This window comes from Staurois parvus, unplaced genomic scaffold (assembly GCF_062004578.1).
Source record: "Staurois parvus isolate SC_StPar_1 unplaced genomic scaffold, SC_StPar_1.0 ptg000638l, whole genome shotgun sequence".
Taxonomy (NCBI): domain Eukaryota; kingdom Metazoa; phylum Chordata; class Amphibia; order Anura; family Ranidae; genus Staurois; species Staurois parvus.
Genome location: NW_028318434.1, coordinates 281,972 through 302,499, shown reverse-complemented (window position 1 = coordinate 302,499; position 20,528 = coordinate 281,972). Strand labels below are relative to the sequence as shown.

General features: G+C 44.0%; 2 protein-coding genes across 2 annotated transcripts in view; both read left to right on the top strand.

The window, feature by feature from the left end:
* Positions 1-16,442, top strand: part of LOC149449065 (uncharacterized) — a 74,054-nt gene extending 57,612 nt beyond the window's left edge. The window contains exon 2 of the mRNA XM_089693852.1: positions 15,405-16,442. Within this exon, the coding sequence (XP_089549978.1) occupies positions 15,405-16,086 (682 nt within the window). The 3' untranslated portion in view covers positions 16,087-16,442. The remainder of the gene's footprint in view (positions 1-15,404) is intronic.
* LOC149449063 (uncharacterized) overlaps positions 1-20,528 on the top strand; it is a 128,750-nt gene that overhangs the window by 10,783 nt on the left and 97,439 nt on the right. The gene's annotated exons all lie outside the window — the stretch shown is intronic.

Here is a 20,528-nt window from a genome sequence, read left to right as displayed (position 1 = left end):
ATATAACATGTTTCACTCCCTACATTCACTCCTCCCTTGATACTATAGCACTGTTATCTCTTGCTGAAGTTAAAGTAGAGCTCCACCCAAAAGGGGAAGTGCTGCTTTAACTAGTTGATGACCGCAGGTAGCCAAATGACGTCTGCACTGTGGCTGGCCAGTCCTGGGAGGCCGTCCTATGATGTCCTCCCAGAACGCGCTCTCCTGCGTGCCCCCCGTGATCTCCGTGATTGCCGTGTCCTATGACACGCTGGTCATCAGGAAATGCAATTGCCGGGTCTTGACTGCACTTTCCTCACCCTGTCAGAGCATGAGGAAAGTACTGCTGGCAGTTGTCAGAGGAGGGATCGGCATCGATCATTGATGATCAGTGCCTTGAGGATCGGTGCCCAGCAGAGCCACCTACCAGTGCCGCCCACAAGTGCCCAGCAGTGTCACCCACCTTTGCCCAGCAGTGCCGCCAGTCAGTGCCCAGCAGTGCTGCCTATGAGTGCCGACTATCAGTACCCATCATCAGTGCTGCCCATCAGTGCCAGCTCATCAGTGTCACCTATCGGTGCCGCCTATCAGTGCAGCCTCATCAACGCACATCAGTGAAGTAGAAAAATTACCTGTTTGCTAAATTTTAAAATAGAAACAAACTTTTTTTTTCAAATTTTTTGAAAAATGTATTAATGAATCTTAATGTATGAAGATATTATTTGTAGTGTACAAATTACAACCTGTATGTTACCTCTAAGGGTTGTACCCCTTCTGACTTACTGTTTGTCAAGACTCTAGAAGTAGCTCTATAGGTCCACAGTTTGGGGTTCCCTAGGGCGCGGGATCTAAGCTCCAGTCTGCTTGTTCACCAGAGCCCCTGATGGTGGGGATGGACTTGAAGCAGGCTGAGACCAGGTCGTGGCCCCCAGGTATGTCCAGGAGACCGCTAGTGTCACATACTTTAGTAGTGAGCCTGACGTGAGGAGGCAGAGCAGACCAGAGCAGGATGCGGATGGATCCGTGCGGCAGGTAGCGGAGTCAGGCGGGCCGGGTTTTGTATCCAAGAAGGCAGAGAAGACCAGAGAAGTAGGCAGAAGGATAGTCGGGTCACAGGCCAGGTTCAGCAACAGGAGGTCAGAATGATCAGGAGCAGCCAGAAGAATATCCAGAGACAAGCCAGGGGTCAGGGCAGGAGAAGGTCAATGGTAGTCAGGAGCAGGCTAGGTTCGGCAACAGGAAACAACTGAGAGTCAGGAATCACAGGCAAAGGAATAAGACCATACGGCAATTTGGATCCTGCAGTGGCCAGTTTAAATAGCCCGCCCAGCGCCGAAAGGCGTGCCTGGGTCCTAGTGCCTGCCCGGTGCTGTCATTGGTGACAGGTGCGCCTGGGTCTTAGTGCCCGCCTGCCTGTATATCTTATCGGGATGCTACTCATGCACATATTCGTACGATCTTCCCTGACATTGCCCCCCCCTTATGTGCAGCCTCTGGATGCCCATTTGGCCACTCTTTTGCGGGTGACTGCGAAAAAATTCCTGAACTAGGTCTGTGGCATGAACATTCTGAGCTGGTTCCCATGAGTTTTCCTCCGGACCATACCCCTTCCACTTAATAAGGTACTGTGTCTGACCCCTCCTTTTCCTACAGTCCACAACAGCCTTGACCTCAAATTCCTCTTCCCTGTCCACGTCTATGGACTCGGCGCGCCTTGACCTATGACTAGGAAATGGATCGGGTACGGCAGGTTTCAACAGTGACACGTGGAAAACTGGGTGTACTCTAATGGACTCCGGAAGTGCCAATTCATATGTGACTTTAATTCTGTGTCTTATCAAGAATGGGCCCACAAACCTTGGTGCCAACTTCCTCGAAGGGCACGCCATCTTCAGATTAGTTGTAGCCAGCCAGACCTGGTCTCCCAGATGCAGAATCAGTTCTTCCCTTCTCTTTCTGTCGAAGACCCTCTTGTTGTCTTCCTGGGCTTTTGCGACCGCCTCTTGTAACAATTTATTGTTAGAGACAAAGAAATTTAGTATATTCTGAGCAGCAGGAACGGAAGTTTCTGGGACCAGGTCAGGTAAAAAGGTAGGGTGGAACCCATAGTTAGCAAAAAATGGTGATTGTTTAGTGGCAGAATGGCTAACATTGTTATATGTGAACTCTGCCAAAAGTAAGATTGCCACCCAGTAGTCTGGAGGAAGGATGTGTAACATCTGATGTATTGTTCCAGGGTCTGATTGGTTCGTTCGGTTTGCCCGTTTGTTTGTGGGTGGTAGGCAGAGGAAAAGGATAACTTGATTTCCAGGGTTTCGCATAGCGCTTTCCAAAATCTCGAAGTAAATTGTACCCTTCGGTCCGAGACAATGTTCACAGGAACTCCATGGAGTCTTACGATTTCTTTAATGAAAATCCGAGCAGTCTCAGAAGCAGAGGGTGTATTCCTTAGTGGCAAAAATTGGGCCATTTTTGATAACCGGTCCACAACCACAAAAATAGCAGTATGGCCTTGGGAAGGCGGAAGTTCCACTATAAAGTCCATGGATATCATTTTCCAAGGCCTATCAGGCACTGGTAGAGGTTTAAGTAAACCCCAGGCCTTGTTTCGAGTGGTCTTGTTCCGATTGCAGATGGCACAAGTCCTTACATATGTTTTGCAATCCTTAGCTATATTCGGCCACCAGAACGAGCGTTGGGCCAATTCCAATGTCTTGGAAACCCTGAAGTGACCTGCTTAACGGGTGATCATGGCAGTAACCCAGAACAAGAATTTGTGCCTCTTCGGGTACCAAAATTTGCTCCCCTTTCCATAAAAGCCCTTCCCTGTTCTGTACAGTGATTCCAGGTGGACTAGAGGCTCCTACTGAGGCCTGTTGCAATTGAGACAGAAGTTCAGACTTTAATAGCAAGAAATTCCCTGCTGGTAGATTGGTGTCCAGTTTTGGAGATTCTTTTGGATCCTTGAACATACGTGAAAGCGCATCTGGTTTAGTGTTTTTGGATCCTGGCCTGTAGGTGATGTGAAAAATGAATCTGGAGAAAAACAGTGCCCATCTAGCCTGGCGTGGTTTGTGACGTTTAGCAGTCCTTAAATATTCTAAATTCTTGTGATCGCTATATATCAGAATTGGATGTATGGCCCCTTCCAGCAGGTATCTCCATTCCTCCAGTGCTGTCTTTATTGCCAAGAGTTCTCGGTCCCCAATGTTGTAGTTCCTTTCAGCTGAGGTTAGTTTCCTAGAGAAGAAGGCTACTGGATGCATTAGTTCCTTCAGGTCTTTCCTTCATGAAAGAACTGCCCCTACTGCGTTTTAGGACGCATCTACTCCCAAGGTGTAAGGAAGAGAGGAGTCTGCATGGCTTAAGATGGGGGCTGCTGTGGAGCCTGAGCATGGCGGCAAGAGAGAGACCGATGTAGGATCTCCCTCTGTAAGGCAGTCACCTTCCCCTCAATACGCCCTGTGAATGCTGCTGGAGATGCCTAGGATGCCCTACCTGTAAGTGGGATCCCACCGGTGAAGTGGGGAGGACACGGTGTCGTGGGTTGTTTGAGGTGGGATGGCTGGAGACTCCTGTCTGAGATAGAGAGCAGCTGGGAGTCCGGAGGATGCAGGGCGGCCACGTGACCCCCGCAAGGGATCTCTGGGAGGAAGAGAAGCCGGCCGGCATTCCCAAGCAGAAGGGAGGCATCGGCTTCTCACTGACAGCTGTGAGTGGAGACAGATACAAGCAGGACCCTGACACCGACTTAACAGAAAAGCACTCTGCCTGCTATCTGTCAAAGAGATCAGGTGAAGGAAGAGGAATGTGACCTGGAGGAATCCCCTAGAAGGGAAATAAAGACAGACAACAGGGAAGGAACCTGGAGAATCACCTCACTGAAAAATCAGCTGGAAGGAGGGTGAGTGATAATGTCTGGACTGTATACTGACCCTGTATGTGGAATATAGAGGTTGAAGCAAAGAAGGAACACACGGAGGAATAGGGGGATTCCCAAGGGGACAGAAGAAAATTTTAATTCTCCCAAGGATAATTTTTAGCACAGGTCCTAGAGCTTAGAGAAAAGGGACTGAATTTATAACAAATATGAAGAGCAAAAATAGTAAAGGGAGTGGTCCCAAGCACCCCCAATCTGGAACGATTAGGAAATATACGTCCCAGGGAAATGTGACCCCAGAAAGATCTCAGGAGGCTTCTGAAAGGAGTATAATGGAAAACAGCCTAGATAAGAGCACCAGGTCTTCTGAGGAAATGAACAATAATAATCAACAAACATCAGAGGGAATAAAGTCCAGAGAAAATGAAGGAGAATTACAAATCCCAAATAAAAAGGAGATGGCAGAAATGTTTAAAAATCTGGAAAAATCTATTAAACAAGAGATGGGGATTATCCGGAACGATTTGGGACATTTATTATCCAGAGTAGAAGAAAAGGAGGAAAAAATTAAAAAACATGCTCAAGCTATTCCAGAGTTAAAAAATCAGATAATGGAGATGAGGAAAGAACAATAAAAGCCGCAATATAACTTGGAGATACAAGGTAACAAGCATAGGAAACATAATCTTAGGATAAAAGGAGTCCCGGAGCTCACACAAGGAGAAGATTTAAAAGGGACCATATGTAAAATCTTAAACTCCATTACGGATAAACCCAGTACCGAGAAATATGAATTGGACAATGTATATAGGATAGGAAGGTTCCAACGGGATCGGGTGGAAGAGAAACCGAGAGATGTAGTTGTACAATTCTATAAATATGGAGATAGAGAAGAGGTATGGAAGAAGACAAAAGGAAGAGCCAGTATTATATATGGAGGAAAAAATATACAAATTTTTGCAGACCTGACAGCTGAAACATTGTGGAGAAAGAGATCACTGAAACCACTTCTAGAACAGATGAAAAAACAGAATATACAATATAGACGGAGTAGCCCGACGTGTTTAATGGGATGGAAGAATGGAGTCACTGCATACCTGAGATTTCCTGAAGAACTAAGAGACTTTTTTGATAAACTTAATATTCAGAAAATAGAGATCCCAGGTTGGGAGGAGGAAGAAGGGATAAGTGCTATGAGAAAAGAGGAATGGCAGCTAGTTAGAAGGAGAAATAGAGAAATGACAGATAGGGGGGCATTGGGGGAAATGGAGGGAAGGTGAGCTGCACATGGTCAGAGACCAACCCCAGGGTTAAAAATCAAACGTGGCATTAGGTCCACAAATGATTAGAAGGCAAATAGTAGGACTAATGGGGGAGGGGAGGGGGGAGATGGGGATGGATGAGAGGGGGGGAATGGGGAGGTGGATACTGTGCGAGATAAGAGAAATAGGAAAGAGGAAGGGCAGGAGGATGAAGGAATTAAAAGGAGTAGGGTAAGATGGAAGAAATCCAATTTATAACATAATGTAAAGGGGTTGTGTTGTCCCGGGAAGAGATTTAGGTCTATTTAAAGAACTACAACATAGAACATCTTCGGTGGTATTTCTACAGGAAACACACTTAGAGGTGGAGTCAAAGGTTAGGCTGAAGACTAGATATTTCCCGACATGGTATTATGCGGACTCACCAATTAAAAGAGCAAAAGGGGTTGCTATAGGTTTCGCAAAGAATATAAGGTTTGAGATGGAGAAGAGAATTGTGGATCCGGAGGGAAGGTTTTTGAGGGGTAAATTACAGAGAATTGAGTGTACAATAGCTAGTATATACTGTCCAAATAAGAAACCGGAGATATTCTTGAGAGGTGTATTGAAAAAATTGATGGATTTTAAAAGGGGTTGTATGATAATAGCTGGAGACTTTAATATCTGTATGGACCTGCGGATGGATACTACCTCCCATGTGAGAAGGGAAGAGAGCAGGTCCTTGAGATTATTAAAGAAACTGATGCATGAGTGTCAATTAGTCGATATATGGAGAATCAGGAATATGAAAGATAGAGACTATACCTTTTTTTCACATGTACATGAGATCTATTCTAGACTGGATTATATATTGGTAGAACATCGATTTATAGAGTCTGTAGTAGAAGTAAAAATCGAAGGAAGTACTCTGTCAGATCATGCCCCTGTTGCAATGAAGTCAAGATGGGGTAGAGAAGAGAGAGGAGGTTATGACTGGCGGATGAATGAGGCACTCCTTATGGATGAAGAGACCGATCGAAAGATCGAGAGGGAAATTAAATGTTTTTTTGAGGAGAATGAAACAGAGGATGTGTTGATTGCAACAGTGTGGGAGGCCCACAAAGCCTACATTAGAGGACTACTCATTGCAATAGGGGCAAAAAAGAAAAAAGAAAGGAGATTAATAGACTACTAAATGAAATATATGATCTCGAAAAGGCTCATAAAAGGGAAATGTTTAAAGAGATAATGCAGAAAATAATAAAGAAGAAAGAAGAACTAGAGAATGTAATGGAGGAGGAAAAGAAAAGAGTCTTTAACAAAGTAACAAGTGAAAGGTATAGATGGGGAGATAAGCCGGGAAAATAATTAATGAGAACTCTAAGGAAAAAGAAAAATAGGAATTATATAGAGAAAATAAGAAACCCTAAGGGTGAATTAGTGCACTCAACTAAAGACATCGCTAGAGCATTTAAGGATTACTATAATGAGTTATATAATATACCGCAGGATATAATAAATAAAACTGAAACAGTAAATAGAGAAAAAAGAAGAACATACTTAAAAGAGGCAGGTCTACCAAAACTCAGCGAAATACAATTGAATTCCCTAGAAGCAGAAATCACATTAGAGGAAATAAAAACAGCGTTAAAAGGTACTGCGGTGGGGAAAAGCCCGGGCCCAGATGGATATACGGTAAAATATTACAAAAAATATGGTGAGTTATTAATACCCAAGTTGAAGATATATATGAATGCTCTGGGAAATGAGATGGAAATGAGGGGAGAATCCTTACAGGCTAATATAGTCTTAATCCATAAAGAGGATAAAGACCCCTCGCAGTGTGCGAGTTATAGACCAATAGCGCTGCTGAATGTAGATACTAAAAAGTATGCAAAGGTTTTGGCAAATAGACTGAAGGAACTGATGCCGGAATGGATACACGAAGATCAGGTGGGGTTTGTCCCAGGGAGAGAGGGCAGAGAAAACGGTTTGAGATCACTGCTGCTCATACAGGAAGGTAAAAAAGGGAAAACCCCAATGATACTGATGTCAATTGATGCCGAGAAAGCATTTGATAGAGTGAGTTGGGGATTTATGATGGACACCTTGGAGGTGATGGGGATAGGAGATAGAATGAGGAAGTGGATCGGAAGGTTATATAGAGGGCCTACTGCCGCTATCATGGTTAATGGAGGAAGATCGGAGATTTTCAAGATGTCAAATGGTACAAGACAGGGATGCCCATTATCCCCACTGTTATATGTTCTATCATTGGAGCCACTGCTGTCTACGATAAGGAAGAACATAGATATAAAGGGAATATGGATAGGAGATAGAGAACATAAGGTGGCGGCTTATGCGGATGATTTGATGTTCTATGTTGGAAATCCCAGAATGTCACTTCCAAATTTGATGAAGATACTGAAGGAATACGGGGAATGATCAAATTTAAAAATTAACCCGACAAAAGCCGAAATCTTAAATATAAACCTTAAAAATAGTGAAAAAGAAAAAATACAAGGAGAATTCCCATTTGTTTGGAGAGATAAAGAACTAAAGTATCTAGGGATAAAACTGTCAGCCTTAACCAAGAATCTATATAAATCTAATTATATTTCACTATTAAACGAACTTAAGGAGGAGCTGAAGAGAGTGGGAGGTGGAAACCCGTCCTGGATAGGTCGCATAAATTTGATAAAAATGGTAATTGTGCCCAAAGTATTGTATAAATTTCAAATGATTCCAATTAAACTCCCAGAGACATATTTTAAAGAACTTAAAAAAATGATAATAAGATTTATATGGAGGAATAAAAAGCCTAGAATACGCTATGAAGTCTTGACTAGAAGTAAAGAAAGAGGCGGACTGGGTGTACCAGACTTTAAGAGATATTATAAAGCAGTGATAATGGCGAGAATTTTTGACTGGACTCATAATCCAGAGAAAAGCTGCGTCAAAATCGAAAATACACTGAGTGGATCAAATTTAAGCAAGATTATATGGGTGCCAGCACAATATAGGGGATTAGAGGAAAGCACAAGCACGTATACTTTTAATGTTTTGAGAGTGTGGGAAATGTTACACAGACAGAGGGGATGGGCTTTTAATTCACAGTTAATGCCACTAAGGAACACAAAATATTTTACCCCTGGGCAGGAAAACATTGCAGGAAAATGGATTATAAAACAAGAGGCACAACTGAGAGATATAATGGTTGGGGAGGAATTGGGATCATATGGAGAGCTGGAGAAAAAAAAGGGAAAAGTTTTCAATAAGATGGATAGATTCCGATATTACCAACTGAAACATTTCTTTGAAAATCTCCCAAAGCCTATGAGAACTAGAAAAGAGTGGAATCCATTGGAGAGATTGTTGGACGCACGGGGAGATGGGAGACACGGAATTGCAAAAATATATAAAATATTAACCGAATTAGACACTGATATAAAATTAATATATATAGAGAAATGGGAAAGAGATATGGGAAGGGAAATAGATGAGGAGGAGCAAAGGAAAATGTTCAGATTAATTCACGAAAATATTAGTATGCGAGAGGTGAATTGAATGGGGAGATTTCACGGATGACTTGGAGAGGTTGTGGAGAGATAGGTACGTGGTATCATACGTGGTGGGAGTGTTCAAGAATACAGGTGTTTTGGCGGAAAATAGTTTATTTAGTAAGGAAAATCACTACAATTAATATTTGATTAGACCCAGAGTTATGTCTCCTCCATATCACAGAGCTTCCAGTGAAATTATATAAGGCCTTGGGGATATGGCATTACTTGAGTGCAGCGAAGAGTCTGATACGCAGGTTCTGGAAAAAAAGAGAGGTGCCAACAGAGGAGGATTGGATGGGCAGAGTGAACCAGATATGCGGGTTAGAAAGATTGTATTACATGCATATAGATAAGATGGAGATGTACAATACAAAGTGGAAAAAATGGGAAGAGTATAGAGAAAAAGTGAAATATATGAGGATATAACACCCCTTGAAATGGATTTAGAAATAACAGAAATGTATGGTGTGAAGGAGAAGAGAGAAAAACGCAGAGTGGGAGAGGTGGGGGGGATGGGGGTGGGAGGCTGAGGAGGGGGGAGGGGGGAAGAGGGAGGGTTGAGGAGAGGGATTTAAATAATTTATGCAAATAGGAGGATATTGTCTAAATGTCATTTTAATAGAAATGTGAATATGATTTGTATTTTGATTGATAAACTAATAAACATTTATAATGAATTTCCAGTAGAAATTTGCAAATCCGATGAACCCCTGAACTCCTTTTTTGTCTGAGGGTACCGGCCATTCCAAAATTGCTGTGATCTTTTGGGGATCCATTGCAATTCCGGCAGTAGAGATGATCAGGCCCAGGAATGGAATGCTCTGTTGCTCAAAGTTGCATTTCTCTTTCTTAGCATATAGTCCATGCTGGCGAAGCCGTCCCAGAATGCATCTCACATGGTCTCGGTGTACCTCCAGAGATGCGGAGAAAATCAGAATGTCATCCAGGTAGATGTAATATATAAATGATGTAGCGCTGTAATAACTCATGAGTATGGTTATAAACATATCACTCTACTGACATCCAAAAGATAGCAATTGTGACATACAGTATATAAGTGATGTGTGCAATATAGAATACACTTATAAATATCCAAGTGATCAGAAACAAGTGATCATATCATCATTGTCACACAGTGCTTCCCTATACAGGGTTATGCATCATCAGATAAGTGACTTATATAAACAATGGTGATAAAAAGTCCACTATATTCGGTGTCAAGTTGTCTCAAAAATCCACACAATGCAATGATCACACCATGTGCTGCTGTGCCAGTGCAGGTAGTGAGAAGTACTCCTATATGGCAGGCGTGCCCGCTCACTTTCCCCCTGCGACCCACAGGGGCCAAATAAGCCTCTTGGATCACCCTGGATCCTACACGATTTCTCCAGGCCAGAAATGACTCCACCACCTTCTATACTCTCTCTCCTCCTCCTTCCTCTATTCCTCTTTAGTCAGGCAATGGTAGGATGCTCATAAGTATGATGTTTGGGAATCCTGTGATTCACCAACCGTAGAGAAGTGCAACCATATATAAGTGTATTCTATATTGCACGCATCACTTATATATGTCACAATTGCTATCTTTTGGATGTCAGTAGAGTGATATGTTTATAACCATACTCATGAGTTATTACAGCGCTACATCATTTATATATTAGATTTATTAGTTCTATCTTAAGGTGAGATTTGGATGTGAGCGGCTGTTCCTTTTACTCATCCTAGGAGACATAGAAGCGCAGGAGGATTTACATATATCATCCAGGTAGATGACAACAAAAACATCCAGGTAATCTCTGAAAATGTCATTAATGAAATGTTGGAAAGTAGCAGGCGCGTTGCATAACCCAAATGGCATGACCAGGTATTCAAAGTGGCCGAAACGGGTGCGGAAGGCCGTTTTCCATTCGTCCCCTTCCCGTATGTGGACCAGGTTTTATGTCCCTCTCAAATCCAACTTGGTGAAGATAGTGGCAGTCTTGAGTCTCTGGAATAGTTCAGGAACCAAGGGAAGGGGATACCGGTTCTTAACGGTAATCTTATTTAGTTTCCGATAATCCACGCAGGGCAGCAAGGACTTGTTCTTTTTTTCTACGAAGAATATTCCAGCTCCAGCTGGTGAAGTGGAGGGCCAAATGAACCCTTTCTGAAGATTCTCCTCGATATATTCCTCTAGAACTCCTAGTTCCCATTCAGATAAGGGGAAGATCCGCCCAATGGAGATTTCAGATCCGGGAAGCAAATCGATCGGACAGTCATAGGATCGATAAGGAGGAAGTATATCTGCTCCCCGTTTACTGCATACGTCAAGATAGTCATGGTAAGCTGGAGGAATTGTTTGAGAGATTTCTTTATCAGAGTCCATGCACAGTAGGGTAGGTGGACCTGAGGATACCTTGGGCAAACAATGTTCCTGGCAGTAAGAAGAGGGAAATTGGATCGAGCCCGACTTCCAGTTAATTTGAGGTTCCTGTAGCCAAGGAAGGCCCAGTATGAGAGGAAACAGTGGGGCGTTGATAGCATCTAGAAGTAAAAATTCCTGATGATGGTTGGTTACTGTAGTATGGATTGGTGGGGTCTCTTTGTCTACCAGTCCGGATTTAATACGGCTTCCATCAGCAAGAAAAATGTTTAACCCGTGTTCTTTTGGCAGTAATGGGATATGTTGTTGGGCGGCAAAGTTTAAATCTATGAAGCGGCTGCAGGCCCCCGAGTCAATAATTGCCGTCACCTACACAGTTCTTCCGGGATGCTGGAAGGAAATGGGAACAGCCAGGTGAGTTGAACTATTTGAACATGATGGAGGAGCAGCTGAAGAAACAAAGATGCACTTACGCAATTTAGCTGAGCAGGAATGCACATAATGGCCTGGTTCTCCACAGTATAAACAGAGGTTGTGGACCCGACATCTTTGGCATTCCTCGGTAGTTAGTGAAGGATGTATTAGCCCGAGTTGCATAGGTCCCGGGGCATCCGTATCCTCAGAATCCCGGGTTCTAGCAGGGGGATTGTGCTGGGCTGGAAACTTGGGTAGCACCCAGGTAGGCCTCAGAGCTTGGTTGGATCTTTCCAACCTGCGTTCACGTAGCCGACGGTCAATCTGGATGGCTAACGCAATCAGATCTTCCAAGGAACCAGGTATGCCTACCTGAGCTACCTCGTCCTTGAGGGGTTCGGCCAGGCCCAGGTGGAACTGATGTCGTAGGGCTGCATCGTTCCAGTTTGTGTCACCACTCCATCGTCTAAATCTGAGACATAGTCCTCTGCTGCTTGGCGACCCTGTTGAAGCGCATGTAATGCTGCTTCAGCTGTAGTTGTCCGCTGTGGATCGTCGTATAGCTGGGCCATGGCATTGAAGAATGTAGTCATGGTGTTTAGGTGTGGATGGTGACTCTTGAGCAGGCAGTGGGCCCAACCCTGAGGTTCTCCCTGCAGCAAGGAGATGATGAACCCCACCTTAACAGTCTCTGTGGAGAAAGTTTGTGCTTGCAGGTCAAAATACAGCTGACATGCGTTTCTGAATGCCCTGAATTTACTTTGATCCCCATTAAATCATTCTGGAGTAGGCACACAAGGTTAAGGTGAAGGTAACTGGACCACCATACTAGTACGGGTTTCTGAGGAATCACTGGCCGAAGGAGAAGTAGCCGGATCCGTTGGTACAGAAGCGGGTGTAGCCAAGGTTTGGATACGTTCTTCCAAATGTGCATATCCATCCTGTAAGATCTTAACAGCCTTGGTAAGTGTGGTCAAATGATGACATATCTCATCCAGGGGAGAAGGTCCTCTTCCAGGCTCAGACATGGCCGTATGGTACTGTCACGACTCTAACGGTAGCTCTATAGATCCACAGTTTGGGGTTCCCTAGGGCGCGGGGTCTAAGCCCCAGTCTGCTTGTTCACCAGAGCCCCTGATGGTGGGGATGGACTTGGAGCAGGCTGAGACCAGGTTGTGGCCCCAAGGTATGCCCAGCTGCGGTAGAGGAGACTTCTAGTGTCACGTAATTTAGTAGTGAGCCCGATGTGAAAAGGCAGAGCAGATCAGAGCAGGATGCAGATGGATCCATGTGGCAGGTAGCGGAGTCAGGCGGGCCGGGTTTGGTGTCCCAAAAGGCAGAGTAGACCAGAGCAGCAGGCAGAAGCATAGTCGGGTCACAGGCCAGGTTCAGCAACAGGAGGTCAGAATGACCAGGAGCAGACAGAAGAATATCCAGAGACAAGACAGGGGTCAGGGCAGGAGAAGGTCAATGGTAGTCAGGAGCAGGCTAGGTTCGGCAACAGGAAACAACTCAGAGTCAGGAATCACAGGCAAAGGAATAAGACCATACGGCAATTTGGATCCTGCAGTGGCCCGTTTAAATAGCCCGCCCGTCACCGATAGGCACGCCTGGGTCCTAGTGCCTGCCCACCGCCGTCATTGGTGACAGGTGCGCCTGGGTCCTAGTGCCCGCCTTCCTGTATGCCTTGTCAGGATCCTGCGCATGCGCAGATTCGTGCGCTGCAGCGATCTTCCCTGACACTGTTGTTGAGTCCTGCAATCACATTATGAGCTCCTTGTAAAACTATTATCTCTTTCCAATAACATCTATGAACAAGAGAAGATATGGACCCCACAATTCCTCTATATACTCCACAATTCTCCCATGTGGACACCTCGTAAGTGGTTCTCCAGTATAGACTCCCAGTTTGGGGAACTCATTTAGAAGAAGCCGTCAACTAAAATCAAACTCACTACTCTACAGTATGGTGAAGACCAAGGAGGCCTAGCAATACCAAATGTTAGACTTTATATTATAGCTGCCCAACTTCAGCATCTTACCAGGTGGGACTTAGTAGACACATTAGATCCCATCCATCGGTTGCTACTTCCATCAGATACAGATTTCACATCACTCTCACACTTGTTAATGGGCTTCAGATGGCACCAGTGGGAAAGGCATGATCTCTCGTCTATTTATTCCAGTCTTTTGACTCTTACCGAAGACTTATAGAAAAAAATGGGAAACAGAGAAAATAAGAGAAAGTGGTGGGAGATGATTGTGACCTCCATACCTCTCATCTCTGTCCTCTTCACAGAAACTCAGTCATTTCTTTTGCATAGAGCTTTCAGGACCCCAGCCCAATTGTTCAGCTAGGACAGGAGGGATTTCCCCTTTGACCCCACTTGTAGCGGTGATGTCAGGGATTTGATACGTGTTTTGGAGATATTCAAAAAGTGGAACGATATGACCAGTATTATAATGTTGGTATTCAATATTCCTCAGGTGTGCCTCTTGGTGTCAATAGAGGAGGAATTATTTACACCTCCTCCTATTACAAATCATATAGCAATAGTGAGGCTGCTGTTTATTGACCATAAAAAATATCCCGATCTTGGCTATCATCTCAAACTCCCAGCAGACAACAGTGAATTGAGCAGGTGAACTCCACATTAACATGTGAAAAACAAACTTACCAACATTGTAATTCCCCCAGGAGATGTATGTCTGGCAGAACTGGCTGGATACTCCTTGCTCACTCCTAGTTAGTTCTTCATAGGCTTTTAAAATCTTAGCTCTTTTAGCCCCATAGGAGGAGAACGGCCAGTTGTATCCTACTGAATGGTAACTACATTGGAGACCCATACTTGGGGTATGATCCTGGAGACACAGGCCTCATTGATCGGTGTCAGCTATCTATGTATGTACTGGGGGGAGTTACTTGCCATGTACAGCTGAATTGTTCTAGGTTGTTTCTTCTTTTCTCTGTTCATTTATTTATAAAAGGTAAAAGTGACACCATAGACAAAGCAAGTTATTGTTCTGTATGATCTGTAACAGTGCCACAACTGCCTATACGTGAGAATGTATGACTCCATTGTCTGGGCTGAATGTTGGGAATACTGTGCGCACTTAGAAACATTCCTAATAAAATCTATTTGATTAAAAAATACTGTAGATAATGCTGTACATATTCTTTCTATTCATAAGATATATTTAGTAATGAACATTAAAAATAGAAAGCAACTTTATGTAGCCCTTTTATATAGAATTCTATCTTTTTTCTTTCTCTACAGGTAGATTGATGAACCAGGTTTTTGGGACTTTTTTGTCTTCATGAATACAGCTGAGTCACATGGAAAATAAAACACATGGGTGTCTTAATTGACTGAAAGTCTTTACTGCAGTTCACTGTAGGATTCACACGGGATACAAGTCATATCTGTGTTCTAAAAGTCATGGTTTGGATCCTCTTCCACATTGATCCAGCAGGAGAAAAGTAATTTCAGTGTTCTGGAAGTGACAATGGCTTTACAATAAAGTCCAACCCCAGTATACATAAGAGGAGTCATTTCATACTACTTGTTTGTAGATTTTACTATGGAGAGAAAATATATCACACACCAGAAGGCTTGCAAGGGAGATAAGCGATATCATTGTTCTGAATGTGGCAAAACTTTTACACGCAAGACATACCTTATAATACACCAAAGAGTTCACACTGGAGAGAAGCCATATCAGTGTTATGAATGTGATAAAGCTTTTACACGGAAGTCAGATCTTATTAAACACAAGAGGATTCACACTGGAGAGAAGTCATATCAGTGTTATGAATGTGATAAAGCTTTTCCAGTGAAGTCATATCTTAATAGACACCAGAGGATTCACACTGGAGAGAAGCCATATCAGTGTTCTGAATGTGATAAAGCTTTTACACAGAAGTCAAGTCTTATCACACACCAGAGGCTTCACACTGGACAAAGGTCATATCAGTGTTCTGAATGTGATAAAGCTTTTACAGTGAAGTCACATCTTATCACACACCAGAGGAGTCACACTGGAGAGAAGTCATATCAGTGTTCTGAATGTGATAAAGCTTTTACTCAGAAGTCATGTCTTCTCACACACCAGAGGAGTCACATTGGAGAGAAGCCATATCAGTGTTCTGAATGTGATAAAGCTTTTACAGTGAAGTCACATCTTATCACACACCAGAGGATTCACACTGGAGAGAAGCCATATCAGTGTTCTGAATGTGATAAAGCTTTTACACAGAAGTCAGATCTTATCAGACACCAGAGGGTTCACACTGGAGAGAAGTCATATCAGTGTTCTGAATGTGATAAAGCTTTTACACGGAAGTCATGTCTTATCACACACCAGAGGAGTCACACTGGAGAGAAGTCATATCAGTGTTCTGAATGTGATAAAGCTTTTACTCATATGTCACATCTTATCAGACACCAGAGGATTCACACTGGAGAGAAGTCATATCAGTGTTCTGAATGTTCTAAAGCTTTTATACAGAAATCACATCTTATCAGACACCAGAGGATTCACACTGGAGAGAAGTCATATCAGTGTTCTGAATGTGATAAAGCTTTTACACGGAAGTCATATCTTATCGCACACCAGAGGAGTCACACTGGAGAGAAGCCATTTTAATGCTCTCAATGTGACAAAACTTTTACAGTTAATGCCGGTCTAATCTATCACCGGAGGATTCACAAATCTCAGCATAGATTAAATTCTGGAATAAAAGGGATATTAAAGAAGTTTCAGGTGTCACAAGTTAGTTTCACATCCCCAATGTCATCCCACAAGCTAGAGAAGAAGAGAAAAGATAAAATGCTACTCTAAGAGAAACAAACTAAAATCTGCACAAACTGGAATGTAATGATTGGATGAACTGAGTTTAGTGCTTATGTCCATCAATACACAACTAGAAGGGATTTGAATATTTTATCTTTTGACAATTTGTTTTAAGATAAGCATTAAAAACTGAACAGCTTCCCTCATGATTCTCATCTTTATCTTTTTTATGGAGCTTTGAATGTACATTATTTATTTATTTATTTATTTATTTATCGAGTTTATATAGCGCCAAAGGGTTTGCTCAGCGCTGTACAATAGAGGGGGGACAATACATGAAACAGTACAGTAACATCAAACAGCACACAAGGGGTAAGAGGGCCCTACTCTTTCGAGCTTACAATCTAGGAGGGAGGGGGTAGAGGTACAGGAGGAAATGGCTGTGGGGGATGGAGTGGTAGGAGGAGGGAAGGGCAGCGGCTGTTAGGTGAGGGTGGGGTAGGCTTCCCTGAAGAGGTGGGTTTTCAGGGAGCGCCTGAAGGTGAGGAGGGAAGGTGACAGTCTGATGGATTGGGGTAGTGAGTTCCAGAGGATGGGGGAGGACCTGGAGAAGTCTTGCAGTCGTGCGTGGGAGGAGGAGACCAGGGAGCAAGATAGAAGGAGGTCCTGTGAAGAGCGAAGGGTACGGGTAGGGTGGTACTTGGGAATCAGGTCGGTGAGGTAGTTAGGGGCAGTGTTGTGAATGGCTTTATAGGTCAGAGTGGCTTTATAGGTCAGAAAATACATGCAATGCATTTTCATGATTCTCCAACTGAGTTGTGTTTCCAAGCATTTTCTTCATTTCTGGATCCTGAGGTGACCAACACTGCCTCAGTACCAGAGACTAGGATGGGGTCTATTGTCATCTTACCAAGTCTCTGAAGCCTCAGTGGGAGAGTCCATTCCAGGTTCTTCTGACTATTGATACATCATCAGCCAGGCTTGAGTTCTCCAGCTAAGCCCACCTTGTCCACTCCTCCCATTACCTGTTCCATCTCCTCTCCCATTATCAATGCCTTCTTTCCACATTTCATCTCTCATTAATATTATTATTATTGTTATTATATAGGATTTATATGGCGCCAACAGTTTGCTCAGCGCTTTACAATATAATGGGAGACAATACAGTAACCATACAGTTTAATACAAGAGGGATAGGAGCTTACAATCTAGGAGGGAGGGGCTAGTGGTACAAAAGGTAGTAACTGTGGGGGATGGACTGGTTGAAAGAGTAGAAGATTCCATTATTAGCTGAGGGCAGGATAGGCTTCCCTGAAGAGAGGTTTTTAGACATCACCTAAGAGTGAGCAGTGTAGGCAATAGTCTGATAAATTGGGGTAGAGAGTTCCAGAGGATGGGGGAAGCTCTGGAGATGAGCATGGGAGGAGGAGACAAGGGAGCTAGAGAGCAGGAGGTTTTCTCCATTGGGCAATGGGAAGCCAGTGAAGGGATTGGCAGAGAGGGGTGAAGGACACTGAGTGGAGGCCAGTGGAGGGATTGACAGAGAGGGGTGGAGGACACTGAGTGGAGGCCAGTGAAGGGATTGGCAGAGAGGGGTGTAGGACACTGAGTGGAGGCCAGTGGAGGGATTGGCAGATAGGGATGGCTGATACAGAATGGTTTGTAAGGTGGATGATATCAGCAGCATTCATGATAGACTGATGAAGGGATAGCCTGCAATGAGGTCGGCCAATGAGGAGGGAGTTACAATAGTCAAGGCGAGATATAACAAGGGAGTGAATAAGTTGCTTAGTGGTTTCCGAGGTTAAGAACGGCCATATCTTGGAGCTGTTGCGGAGGTGAAGTCTACAAGATTTGGACAGTGATTGGATTTGGGGCTGAAATGACAGATGGGAGTCTAGGATTAAACCTAGCACCCTGGCATGAGGGGAGGGACTGATGGTTGGGCTGGGGGCAATACTAAGAGCTCAGTTTTGGAAAGATTGAGTTTGAGGAAGTGGAGTGACATCCATGCCGATATGTCACTTAGTAGGGTAGTAATGCGAAAGGAGACTGAAGGGGTGAGGTGTGGAGGAGACTGAAGGGGTGAGGTGAGGGGTAGAAAGATAGATTTGTGTGTCTTTAGGATAGAGATGGTACTTAAAGCCATGAGAGTTTATCAAGTAACCAAGGGAGGAGGTGTAGATGGAGAAGAGTAGGGGTCCAAGGAAAGAACCTGGAGGGACCCCTACAGAAAGAGGGAGTGAAGAGGAGGAGGCAGAGTTAAAGGTAACGCTGAATGAGCTCTGTGATAGGTAGGAGGAGAACCAGGAGATGGCAGAGTCTTGGAGGCCAAGAGAGTGGAGTTTTTTGAGGAGGAGGGGATGGTCAACCGTATCAAAAGCTGCAGAGAGGTCATGTAGTAAGAATAAGGAGCAGTGGCCATTGGTTGGGATGAGTACGGAGTAGTGGCCATTGGTTGGGATGAGTACGGAGTAGTGGCCATTGTTTTGGATGAGTATGCAGTAGTGGCCATTGGTTGGGATGAGTATGGAGTAGTGGCCATTGGTTAGGATGAGTACGGAGTAGTGGCCATTGGTTGGGATGAGTATGGAGTAGTGGCCATTGGTTGGGATGAGTATGGAGTAGTGGCCATTGGTTGGGATGAGTATGGAGTAGTGGCCATTGGTTTTAGCAGTTAGTAGATCATTAGTGAGTTTTAGTAGGGTAGTTTCAGTGGAGTGTAGTGAGGGAATGCCAGACTGTAAAGGGTCGAGAAGGTTGTTGTCAGTGAGATGGGAGCTCAGGCGATTGTAGACTAAGAGTTCTAATAGTTTAGAGGTAAATGGCAGCAAGGAGATGGGTCTTACGTTGTTCAGGTTGGTGGGGTCCAGGGAGGGCTTTTTAAGTATGGGAGTGATGTGCGCATGCTTTAGAGGGGAGGGGAAGGCACCAGTAGAGAGGGAAAGATTGAAGATGTGAGTGAGGGAGCATAGGATGGAAGAAGAAGGTGACTGTAGTAGTTGTGAGGGGACAGGATCCAGGGGGCAGGTAGTGAGACGGGCTTCTGAGAAACCTTAGTTGACCTCTTTGGTAGTAGCAAGGTCAAAAGAGGAAAGTGTTGAGGGAGGTTTAGTATAAGGTATGCTAAGTGGGATGGATGTCTGTGCAGTGGAGATGTCCCTACGAATTACATGAATCTTGTTTTTGAAGTGATTTGCAATCTCGTGAGCACTGAGTGAGGTACTGGGTGGAGGTTGAGAAAGTTGAGAGTTAGAAGTAGAGAAGAGACGACGAGGACTGGATGACAAGGTATTGATGAGAGTGACAAAGTAGGCTTGTCTGGTAGCATGGAGGGAGGAATTATATGTTAAGAAAGCTGATTTATATCGGGTGAATGCTTGGTGAGATTTGGTTTTACGCCACATTCGCTCCAGCACATGACTATGTCGTTTAAGATCTCTGGTGTTGTCAGTCTGCCAAGGTTGTAATGGTCGGGGCCTGATGCTTCATGTTAGAGGAACAAATGAGTCTAGTGTGGATGAAAGTGAAGTGTGAAGGTGATGAGATTGTGATCATAGAGAGGAAAGTGGGTGTTTGTGAGGTTGTAGGATATCATCTCATGGGTGACAACCTTTCAGGCAGGTCTGTGTCTGTGACACCAGCTAGAAAGAAGTCTCTGTTCAGTGAGAAAACAACATCCCAAGCTGATGCAGGCCTTCCAATACTGAGTTACTGCTGATTTAGGGGATGTATTCAGCAGTAAAACGTAAGCCCAGCTGGCCACTTGTGTTCCATGTGGTTCTGCCAAATGGGATTCCATCAGGTGAAGATCAGAAATCCTTGTTCCATGTTTTCTCTTTCCAGCTATTACTCCTTTCCATAGACTAATCACACAATACAACTGCCAGAGATCTGAACTTACAAAGTGCTGAGTGTGCGGTCATATTCCTACCACTTCTTCCGGGGGACTGACATTCCTCTGATTGGGGTTCACAATAATCACTCTGAGTGCACACATCTCTTTTTGGTGGAAAGTTTGTAAAGAAAACTTCTTCTCCCTGGAAATATTACAACGTTGGCACCAAAGTGTAACTATGGGCAAAATCAATAATGACATTAATAATGAAATCTGTCATTAGCAGAGCAGGTTTTTGCTTTTCCGAGTCTCCTATTGTTTTATTTTTTTGTTGTCCCTCCCAGTAGATTGTTTTTTTTTGTACTTCCTGTAGAAGACTAAGTCTTTTGGGAAAAATGGCAGTTGGAGGGGTCGGGGCAAATCCTATAACACTGCTGGGGGTGCTCACAACTGTCAG